The following is a 12,287-nucleotide window of genomic DNA, read 5'->3' as shown; positions in this document are numbered from 1 at the left end:
AGTATATTTCCTTCACTGTCCATTGTTTTGAAACTTCACCTTTTTCTTAAGCAAGTGAGGTTCGAGCCCTTACTCAATTTATGGAATGATTAAAGGATTAACACAAATATTACTACTGTACTTTTGAAAAACTTTTCTAAAATGCTTAGGACCAAAATATTGTAACACAACACCGCGACAAAAGAAATAGCAACATATAAACACAACTCAACAATAGGGGAGATTTCAGGAGAAAACAATACACACTAAATAACAATTAGTTTTTGAATTCAAACTAAAAATAAAACAGTTTTTGCTTTAATGAAAGTTGATAGGCACACTATAAATGGTTAGGCGCTTATACTTACATCAAACCCTACGTAATGTACCACCCCCGGCCGAGTTAAAATGCGTAACCGGAAAAGAAGGTGTGCATGCCTGGCACGAACACTCAAAGCGTGTTCTAGCGTGCTGCTCGTACTGACTCAGAGCAAGGGTGAGATGTAGGTGTAAGGGCAGTGCGTGTTCGTCGGGAACCTGGTGCATAAGATCGGTCAAGGCCCGTTCTTACACTGAAAATTGCGAATTGCGAATTTTAAGAATTTTAAAAATTTTAAGAGTTTTAAGAATTTTAAGAATTTTAAGAATTTTAAGAATTTTAAGAATTTTAAGAATTTTAAGAATTTTAAAAATTTTATAAATTTTAAGAATTTTAAGAATTTTAAAAATTTTAAGAATTTTAAGAATTTTAAGAATTTTAAGAATTTTAAGAATTTTAAGAATTTTAAGAATTTTAAGAATTTTAAGAATTTTAAGAATTTTAAGAATTTTAAGAATTTTAAGAATTTTAAGAATTTTAAGAATTTTAAGAATTTTAAGAATTTTAAGAATTTTAAGAATTTTAAGAATTTTAAGAATTTTAAGAATTTTAAGAATTTTAAGAATTTTAAGAATTTTAAGAATTTTAAGAATTTTAAGAATTTTAAGAATTTCAAGAATTTTAAGAATTTTAAGAATTTTAAGAGTTTTAAGAATTTTAAGAATTTTAAGAATTTTAAGAATTTTAAGAATTTTAAGAATTTTAAGAATTTTAAGAATTTTAAGAATTTTAAGAATTTTAAGAATTTTAAGAATTTTAAGAATTTTAAGAATTTTAAGAATTTTAAAAATTTTTAGAATTTTTAGAATTTTTAGAATTTTTAGAATTTTTAGAATTTTTAAAATTTTTAGAATTTTTAGAATTTTTAGAATTTTTAGAATTTTAAGAATTTTAAGAATTTTAAGAATTTTTAGAATTTTAAGAATTTTACGAATTTTAAGAATTTTAAGAATTTTACGAATTTTAAGAATTTTAAGAATTTTAAGAATTTTAAAAATTTTAAGACTTTTAAGAATTTTAAAAATTTTAAGAATTTTAAAAATTTTAAAAATTTTAAGATATTTAAGAATTTGACGAATTTTTAAGAATTTTTAAGAATTTTAAGAATTTTAAGAATTTTAAAAATTTTAAGAATTTTAAGAATTTTAAGAATTTTAAGAATTTTAAAATTTTAAGAATTTTAAAAATTTTAAGAATGTTAAGAATTTTAATATTTTTAAGAATTTTAAATATTTTAAATAATTTGAGAACTTTAAAAAAAATTAAATAAATTATAGTGAATTATAGCTTTTAAAAAGTAAAAAGTCTAAAATAAAACTTGTTCTAAGGATAACTGTATAAAACTTTCAGATAACCAGTATTCGGATAATCAAACTATGGATAACAGAAATGTTGGATAATCGAACTACGGATAACTGAAACTTCGGATAATCTATATCGGATATAACTATATAACTACAATTTCGGATAGTCAAACTTTGGAAAAATGTGGATAAATGAAACTTCGGATAATCAAAGTATGGATAACTGAAACTTCGGATAATCAAAATACGGTTAACATATAAATTTTGAAAAAGTAAGTGGCTGCTGAAGGATAAACATAATTTTACTTGGAATAAAAAACACATTTATTCGAAACATTTATATTAACATTTTTTTACAATTGTTTCTGCGCCTCCAACATTCATACACTAGCAAAATTTTCTCATATTTTCATCCTCTATTAATCAATTCTTCCTTAAATATGGCATTCAGAGGCTATGCATGTGGTGAGCATTTCTATTGTTCTCTACTGCACCATCATTATTCTTTCTTTCATTCGCTCTGTTTTGCGTGACCTGCTATTATAAAACGTGTTCCTAACATTAATTTACAAGTACATAAATTAACTAATAGCAGTGTTGTTTGTTGTTGTGTTTTCGTTTCGTGATTTGAGCAATAAAAATACAGTTTTTAAGAATCTGGCCACGATTCGCCATTCGGCGGCGTTTGTTTACGATTTTTGTTGTGTTTGATGTGTAATTGTGTGTGTTTTAAAGCTTATACTTAACTTTGTTTTGAACTAAGATTTTCCTCTGGGTAGTCACTGGCCTCGCCGGAGAAAATTAAAAAGGTTTTCGAGCAGGGGGTAAAATGTTGGTAAGAATCCGTCGTGTGTGACTAGCAAGAGATTCGACACCTTCCGCGTACTGTTTTTTGTTTTTCTCAACCTAAAACCTAACGGAAATCATTGTCAAAACAACAATTCGATGGGAAGTTGTTTTTTTTTAAGATTGTAAAGAGAAAAGGAAAATGGGTTTTTGATTTTTTGGTATTGCACAATCCTAGCTTAGTGTGTGAGGGGTGAGCACTCTCTCTCGCTCTCCCTCTCCATTTGCGCGAGTTTGAGAGAGTGGGCGTTACCATGGATACGTGTTATTGTTCTCTCGTTGAAAAAAGGGTGACAGTTGGGTTCGGATTGAAAGAAGTTTCAGATCAGTTCAGTTTAGAAATGGCCGGAACCGTGTCCGATGTCGTAGTGGTAACCGCCGTCACCGCCGTGACCGCTGCCGATGCTTCCGGACGCGACCGCACTCGAGCTGACCCCGTGGAAGTTGACGTTGGTGTCCTGCAGCGGCAGCTGCTGGATCTGGGGTGGGAGGTACTCGGGCGTCGGCGGGTTCACCACCTGGATGACGTCGTGATGTTGGTGCTGCTGGGGTGGTCCGTATTCCGGGGCGGGGAAGGGAGCGGGTGCGGGGGCTGGGGCGTGGAACACCGGAGCCTGCTGCTGGGGAGGTCCGTACACCTGGTGGGGTTGGGGTTGGTGATGGTGTTGAGGTGGTGGTGGTGGTGGGTAGGTCGGAATGACCTGGGGAGCTTGGTAGACTGGTCGGGGAGGAGCGGGTTGGAAGGCGGGAGCGGACTGGAACACTGGAGCCTGCTGGAAGACCGGAGCAGGTGGGTTGTAGGCCTGGGCTGGGGGTCCGTACGATGGAGAAGGTGCCGGGGCGTGGTGGATTGGTGGAGGTGGGTTGTAGGCAGGAGGTCCGTAAGCTGGGAAGAGAAGAGAGATAACAATTAGTTACATTACCCAAAAAATCTCACTCTGCATTAAGAGTGGAAAAGTGACAGCTTTAAAATTGTCAAAAGTGACAGCTTTGAAACTGTCAAAAGTGGCAGCTGCAAAACTGTCAAAAGGTACAGTTGGGACACTTACAAGGCGATGGTGGAGGAGCTGGTCGTGAAGGAGGTCCATAGACTAATTCGATGAGAGGAAAAACAAAAATTGTTGATTAATTAATTTGTCAAATTTGTAACATTTATTTATTGAAATTACCTGGAGCCGGAGCTGGGGCAGGTGGGCCATAAACTGGACGTGGTGGAGGTCCGTAGGCTGGTGAATAACAAAAGTTTGTTTAGTTTTTTTGCCGAAAAAAATAGCTTCAAGTTACAAAATATTTATTCAAATCTCGAATTTAATGTATCAAAATAATCTTCTAATCAAATCTGGAGAAAAAAGAAATAAGAATAAAAGCCAACTCAAATCGCTATTGCTATCGAACGTGAAAATATCTTCTACTATAGTCAGAGGCTACTTTGTTTTATGACGATTATCATCCATCGAAGCTTCTTTGTTGTTGAAACATTCATTGCGCACGCTACTTGATTTGAATTTTAAATTCTTAACAGGTGCTTTGCAAATTTTTAATTTTACCGAATTTGATTGGATGTTGATTGATGATTTGGCTTGACAAAAGATATCGTTTTTTTTGCTTAATAATTATATTTAAAAAAAATCATTGATTTTTTGATTTTGCTGAAAATCTCATTTAGAATAATTAAAACTGCGGATAAACGAGTACAGTGCAGGCTCAATTATCCAGAATTTTTAATTCGGATAATCGAATCTTAGGATAATATAATCCTCGGATAGTTGAATTTTCGGATAATCGAATCTTCGGATAATCAAATTTTCAGATAAACGATTAAAAACATTCTTGGCTTGATTTGGATCGTTGAGCTTTGCTATAAACACAAAATTAACCTAACATGATTTAGAAATTTGAAATCCAAGATGGCGGCCAAAATGGCGGTAGGGTCGCTGAACTGAAGTTAAAATTAAGAAAATAAAAAAATAACATAACCAAATTTTTATTCTTGTTTATGATTTCATTATCCGAAGTTCCTTAAAAAAAATCTTAAGATAACCGAATTTCGGATAATCGAGGCTTCGAGTCGAGTCTGAACTGTAATATAAAAATCTTATTTTAAATAACTGAATGCTACAATTTTACAATGCCGGTAACTTCGGATAATCGTTAGGATAATTGAAACTAGAGATAATCGTTACAAGGAAAACTGAAATGATCTAATGATAATTTCAAGATTTGATAATCAAAAATTTTAATCTTTGGATAATCCTACTAAGGATAACTTTTTATAATCGAACTTCGGATAAACTATGTTAGGATAATTGGAACTTATGATAATCAAAATTCGTATTATCGAACTAAGCATACAGTCCAGACTCGATTATTCGAAGGCCTTGGCAAAATTCCACTTCGGATAGTCGAAACTTCGGATAATCGAATCATGAAAAAACTTTTTTTTTTCGTTGTCTTATATTTGATTGTTGAGCTTTAGTATGACTCTTAAACTACTCTAAATTGATTTAGAATTTTTAAATTCAGGATGGCGGCCATAATGGCGATGATGAAATATTTAAAAAAATGCATTTTTAAATTTTACAGGCATTTTAAATTTTACAGAGCTCGAATTTGATGTTTAAAGCAAGAAAATAAAAACAAAAACGAAAAAAAAAAAATCGAAACTTCGGAAAATCGAGGCATCGGATAATCGAGTCTGGACTGTCATTGAAACTTTGGATAATCGAACTATGGATAACAAAAAAATGGGATCGTCAAACTTCACAAAATCAAACTAAGGATAATTGAAACATTCGATAATTGAACTATGGATAATCTAGCCTGGGATAATTGAAACATAAGATAAAACAAATTCGAATTACCGAACTACGGATATTAGAAACTTGTGATATCCGTAACTTCGGATAATCGTGTCTTTCTGAATGCATTTTTTTCTATTTCGATAACTTCGGATAATAACATGGATAATTTGAACTACAGATAACTGTGTTAAGGATAACTGCTCTAATGATAATTTCAACTTTAGATAATCAAAATTTTGATAATCGAACTAACAAAATTAACTTCTTTGGATAAATTTACTAAGGATAACTTAAACTTTGGATAATCGAACTAAGGATAACCAAAGCTTTAGATCGTCAAACTTTGGATAATCAAACTAAGGATAATTGAAACTTTTGGCAATTGATTTTCGGATGAACGAGCCAAGGATAATTGAAACTTAAGATAGTTAAAAAAGATATTATCGAAATAAGGATAATTCTAGTGTAAATTTTCGAAACAACCTATGAGTCATGGGTTTCCGATGTAGATAGGACCTTTAGAAAATTTAATCTAGAATTGAAATCTCAGAAAGTTGATCTAAGAGTAACAGGAACTTTTGATGATCAAACTTAGGATAACCGAATCAAAGTTAACTGACTAAAGGGTAGATTAAAAATAGGATAATCAAAGTTTGGATAGTCAAACAAAAAAAATAGAAACTTTGGATAATCGAACTAAGAATAATTAAAATTTCGGATAATAGATCAAAGGAAAATTGGAGTACTTGTACTAAAGACAATTTAAAACTTTGGATAATCGAATTAAGGATCATTGATACTTTTTTGTAATCAAATTTATAAAAATCGATATAAAGATAGTTTACACATGAGATAATCGAAATTGGGATAAACGAATTGAGGTTAATTGAAACTTAGGATGATCGAACTGATTTTTTTTTCAAACTTTGGATAATGATTCTTGATTCATTGAATCTTGATAATAGAATTAAAGATAGTTTAAATTTTGGATAATCGAACCAAATATAATTGAAACTAGGAATATAACCGCCAAAATTTATATTGAGATAATCGAACTAAATAAAATTTAAACTTCGGGCAATCGATTGAAGAGGCCATTCATAAACCACGTAAACATGATTTTGGATGTTTAATCTTTGGATGGTGGATATTTTTTCATTCGAGCTAGGGATAAATGGAACTTTTAAACTTCGGATATTCAAACTAAGGATAGTTCTAGATTAAATTTTCAAAAGGTCCTATCTGCATAGGAAACCCATGAGGGATAGGTTGTTTTGAAAATTTAATCTAGAGTTGTCACTTTTGACAGTTGAATTCAGATAAACGATCTAAGGATAATTTGAACTTTTAAGGTAATCAAATTCGGATAGTTTTTAGTTGAACTAAAAACAGATGAACCTTTGAACAACCCAACAAAGGATGATTTAAACTTTGGATAATCGAACTAAGAACTATTGAAATTTTGATAATCAAACTTCGGATAATCGATTTAAGGTTAATTTAAACTTAGGACAAATGATGATTTGGATAATCGAACTAAGAACTGTTAAACCTTAGATAATCGAACTTTGGATAATCGATTAAGCAACAAAAAATAAGCTCAGGATAAATGAAGCTTTGGATAATCGAACTAAGAATTGTTGAGCCTTTGATAACCAAACTGCGGATAATCGATTTAAGGATAATTTAAACTTTGAATAAATGAATATTTGCTTATGCTAGAATAAATGAATATTTGGATAATCGAACTTAGAACTGTTTAACCTTTGATATCCGAACCTCGGATAATCGATTTTAGGATAATTTAAACTTAGGATAAATGAAGTTTTGGATAATCGACTTTCGGATAATCGAACGAAACGTTATTGACACTTCGGATAATCGAGTTAGAGTGCATCGTTACATCGTTATCGGATTAGACGAGTTAAAGGGGTGTTAATAAAACGGTGACCTACCTGGGCTCGGGCGGGATTTAGGCCGCGGTCTTGACGAGCGCTGAACCTTCTTCACGGTCAGTGTGTACACTTCTACGTGCGTTTGTGTTACGGTCGATTAGAATGGTTAGAGAATGGAGGACAGTGTTGGATTAGTGATTTATATATGGGTTGTTATCGCAATACACAGAAAAGAGACAAACATTTGTAGCGCTTCGCGCGCGCCGACTACTACGATTGTTTCTTTTCCTTTGTTTTGCATCGGTGGTGCAACGGGGTCAGTTACCTGGCATCTTTTCGGGTGGAGATTTTCTATGGACTGTAAATTAATAGGGGGTTATCGTTAGTTAGGCTGATGAGGTTAGGACAATTGTTTGTCGCATGCACATTACAAATGTTTTTTTTTATTTCGAGCGCTAGACTAACCTGGTGGTGGTGCATGTGCCGGTGGTCCGTAAACTGGGCGTGGCGGAGGAGGACCGTACTGGGGCCTAGGCGGCGGGCCGTAGTTTGGTCGTGGCGGAGGTGGTCCGTAAACCGGGCGTGGTGGCGGTCCCCTTCCACCGCCACCACCACCACCGCCGCCGAACAGACCTCCTAGCAGACCCTCAAGATCAAAGAGCTCGCCAAGTCCGCCGAGGCCGCCACCTCCTCCGCCCTTGCCCTTGCCGCCGAACAGCGAATCGAGTGTGGCCTGGGAGCACGCCACGAGGGCGAGGAGAACTACAAATGTCTGCAAAGAGAGAGAGAGAGAAATGACGCGTCGTGTTAACAATCGATAACCAACCAGGAAGTCACTCAGAAAAAAATACAATTACAATGGGGAGCAGATCAATTTCGGATCGGGGTCAACCTTCGGACGACTGACCAATTGGTCTCTCGAGTTTACATAACCTCAAACCGAATCGAATCGAACTTATTTTTCAATTATTCTCGCCGCAATCGCAATCGTGCGCCAACCTTGATCATAAGTAGAGAAATGGAAGCATGCTGCTGCTGCTGCGATAAATGCCCCCGCGCGCGGCCAACTGAGATGATGATGATGATGGTGGATGCGTAACGTGCAAAGTGGCAATTTTCGGTTATGTAGATTGGTGGGTCAGCGCAGCAGTGGCAGTAGGCGCTGACATGATGATCTGCATTGTTTTTGCTCGTTTGCTTTGTTCGTTCGGTGACATTTGCGCCGGGTCGAAAATTTGCATGCTGCGTCGAGAGATATGTTTTTGGGGTTGTTTTTTTATGTAATCGTAGTTGGCGTGATGAAGAGCCAACTGATGCTAATCAGTTGGTAAAATATGGGTTTTCGATCGTGATACGCCCTTTTAAGTGGTGATATCGGGTTGTTGAGTAATCAGGTGATATTTTGAAATTTTGTCAAAGGTTAAATTGGTTTGTTTGATATGAGATTTTCACTTATGTGATACAGTTTAGATTCGATGTTTCGAAGTCCAAGCAAAAAAAAAAATCACTTCGGATAACTGAATCACAAAAAATATTATTTTCGATATGTTTATTTTGGTCATTGAGCAAAATAAATACCAAAAAATCTCTAAAAAGATAAGGAAATTTGAAATGGCGGAATGAATATTAAAATTATTCGATTCATTCAGGGTCGCTGAACTCGTAGTTGAGCTTAAAAAAAAAATAAGTATACGATTTTTTTTCGTGATTCGACTGTCCAAAGTTTGTACGCAGACACTTTGGATAATCAAACTTTGGATAATCAAATTTTGGATAATCGAAACTATTTTTTTTACCTTAAAATTCTCTTTTATCGGTGGGTTAAGGATTCTCTCCGATTGTCATCAAAATCGCTCATTTTCGCTAGAATCTAGACTCGATTATCCTCAGAAAAAAATCCCTTCGGATAATTGAAACTTCAGATAATCGAGTCGGATTGTATTGCAGTTGTATGCAGTCAGGATTTGAATATTCGAATTGGTCTTGTTTTTATTTTGAAATCAGATATTTTTTTATGAATACAGTCCAGACTCAATTATCCGAAGGCCTCGGAAAAATTACACTTCGGCTAATCGATACTTCGGATAATCGAATAAAAAAAAAATAACTTTTGTTTTTTGTTATCTTATTTTTGATTGTCGAGCTAACCCCTAAACTACGAAACTTCGGATAATCGAGTGTGGACTGTATCTTTAAAATCTTTTTTTATCACTTCACTTGAATTTTGGAAGGTTGAAAATTTGGTAGGATGAATTTAATCTGTTTTTTGTCATATTATCAACAAAAAAAAATACGAATGTAAAAACGCGAAATTCCAACTGATGAAAATTTTACAAGTTCTTTTTGTACACACAAAATTTGTTGCCATTCCCATATTTTTTTCTGTTGCGCGATCTTAGACCTATTCTATTGTTCAACATTTTTTAATTATTTTGTTTAATTTTTTTTGTATTTTTTTATTTTTCCATGGTTTTATTCTGGGTTTTTTTGATAAAAATGTTCTTAAATGTTTAATTTGTTAACATAAATTTTATTAAATGAAGTTAAAAAAAACTGGGATTTTTTGAATAAAAATGTTATTCAATGTTTAATTTTAGAGAGATAACAAATTTTATTGTTAAATATTACCTCTTTTTAGATGTAATGTTTTCTCAACTTATGTGGAATATGTCAAATTTACACATTTTTAAAGGCAAAATTACACAAATTTGTGTGACACAATTTGCCAACATTCCCCTACACAGCATTTTTTTTTTGTGTATCGGGAAGGTGTAAAATTTGTAGGTTTAATATTACCTCTTTTATGATGTAGTATTAATTCAATTTAGACTGAAAAAGTGGCATTAGAACGAAAAGAGGTAAATTTACACATTTTTAGAAGAAAAATTACACGTTTTGTTTGACATAAAAAATTTACCAATTTCCAGATATACTTGCAACATTTTTTTGGCGTAGGATTTATTTTTATTTGGGAAATATTTTCAAGTAAAAATTAAAAAAATAATGTAAAAGTTAAAAAAATCAAAGCATTGAAACAATACAAAAAAAAAACAAATTTTCATCATTTTGATAGAATGATAGAAGTCTATAAAAAAAGGAAACTTCCTTATTTTATTTTTTTTTTAAATGCCAAAACCTGCAAAAAATTTACAAAAGTTCTTTTTGATTTTTTTTTTACTTCTGCGTTTTGCAATTTTTTTTAACATTAGTTTTGGGAATTCTTTTGAAATCTGGAATTTAACATCGCTAAAGAAAATGGCTCAAATATGAGTTTTGAACACAATTTTTGCAATAAAAAGTACAAATAAAGGACACCACATCGATCAGAAAAAAGTCTCGTTTGTGAGGTGCAGATTCATGTATTTCAATTCTCTTTTAACCTTTCAGACATGATTATATGACCCAAAAATCAAAATTTCCAAAGCTATGATTTTCGTATGGTCATAACAATTATTTTCCAATTTTCAACTAAAAAATATTAAACATGCCTGAAAAGATTAAAGGCTTTCTTAAATTGTGTCGCCAAAATGTTAAATGACTTTTTGACAATTTGAATGTTTGAAATTTATATTATCAAAATATTATAACTAATTAAAATTGTACTTTTTGAAATAAATTTTACTCTTTTTTCAAAGAAGTTTAAATATGATTTTCCGTCTTTTTTTTTAAATATTTGCAATTCAAATTCATATTTTGTTTGTCTAACAAAAAATATATAAAGAAATGTGTCTTCTTGCTTTTTTGATGTTGAAATTATGACAACACCTTCAAAAATATATATTCTAGGAATTATATTTGAATATTATTCAAAAAATGTATGAAAAATCCTAGAAATTCAAAAATCCTGTTTTTAAAAGTTTTTGGTCACTTTCTGGTTGAGGTTCTCTTTGTTTTGACATTTTCCTTATAGTTTTGCTGGGTTTATTATTTTATTTTTTAGCTTTTTTCGCATAAAAAAACTTGTTAAACCCAGAATATCATTTTTTTAACGCATTTTTTTCCATTCTGCCTCAGCACGCCACTCTGCCCAATTAGTCCTCTTGGTTTTTTTCGTTTGATTTCCGCATAACACGTGCAGAAGTATCTCCTCTTCTCCAAGGAAACCAAATTGCACACGCCATTCACTTCTTTTTTTCTGTTTTTCAAATCTTCAATCTCAGTAGTCCATTTGGCGCGCACCACATGTTTAGTCCACCAATTTTCTAACGTTCATTTCCTCCATCAATTCCTTGGGTTGCTGCGATCGCTCCAATGTTTGCACGTGCCACCACCAAAAACAATTACGACTCCTTGTTTAGTGGCGATAATGTTCCTTGGTTTGTTAATTGTGTGCACTTTACTTCCATTTCTATCGTGTTTTTTAACTGTCCAATTGTCCATTTATCACTTTTATTTTTATTGTTTCTGGTAATTTGTTCCCCTCACTAACAGCCGTGTCACAAAATTTTGTTTTTTCTTCTTCACTGATTTTAATAACTGATCTGCTCCCCAAAACACACAAATAATCTCCAAATATGACCGCTCTGGGACCATTTCAGCCAGGACACCAACCTTCATTGCCGCGTTTGTGCTGTGCGCGTCTCACGAAACTACTGGCGTCACACTGATAGTCGGTCGCACGCTGTCAACGGATTTTATACCGCGGACACACACGCCGCGGCACGAACCACCCCGACGATGGTCGAGATGCCCGAGAGCCGGACCGACCGACGAAAAATTGTATAACAAGGAGGTAGTGGGTTCGTCGTCGTCGGTTGTGGGGAGTCGTTCGTATTGTTGTTGGCTGTCAAAAGGTAGGCCATGCGCATCTTCAAAGCCGGTGCGTTGTCAACGGCAACGATGACAAACAATCTCACCCTTTGCTCAGCGTGCTCATCGCAGCAGCACGGTGAGAGCATTTTGGAGAGCGAGATCTTGGGTTTGGTTGTTGTAGCATCATCATTTAGTATCGTCATCGTTTGGGTGGGATCGCAGCAAGCTGTGTGAGTTTGTTGTGGGGGAACTAGCCTGCTGGGATGAGCGTTTTTTTTTTTTTTTTTTTCATAAAATTATTTTTATTAGGTCCTTTTCGGTACTGGGACCT

At 33.6% G+C, this 12,287-nt stretch overlaps 1 protein-coding gene across 2 annotated transcripts; it reads right to left on the bottom strand.

The window, feature by feature from the left end:
- Positions 1-2,164: 2,164 nt before the first annotated feature.
- LOC120415080 (uncharacterized) lies at positions 2,165-11,915 on the bottom strand. Of its 2 annotated transcripts, XM_052706737.1 has the most exons (7): positions 11,756-11,915; positions 7,670-7,976; positions 7,530-7,562; positions 7,265-7,336; positions 3,678-3,734; positions 3,558-3,599; positions 2,165-3,394 (listed from the first exon to the last, which is right to left on the bottom strand). In XM_052706737.1, exons 1-7 carry the CDS (start codon positions 11,759-11,761, stop codon positions 2,844-2,846), a joined length of 1,068 nt encoding a protein of 355 aa, XP_052562697.1. In that variant the 5' UTR covers positions 11,762-11,915; the 3' UTR covers positions 2,165-2,843. The 2 variants fall into 2 exon arrangements, with proteins under 2 accessions (XP_052562697.1, XP_039432416.1); XM_039576482.2 differs by lacking the exons at positions 7,265-7,336; positions 7,530-7,562.
- Between the last annotated feature and the right edge of the window lie 372 nt (positions 11,916-12,287).

Source organism: Culex pipiens, chromosome 1 (assembly GCF_016801865.2).
Source record: "Culex pipiens pallens isolate TS chromosome 1, TS_CPP_V2, whole genome shotgun sequence".
Lineage (NCBI taxonomy): Eukaryota > Metazoa > Arthropoda > Insecta > Diptera > Culicidae > Culex > Culex pipiens.
The sequence above is the reverse complement of the archived record's forward strand: the minus strand, read 5'-3'. Positions and strand labels throughout refer to the sequence as shown.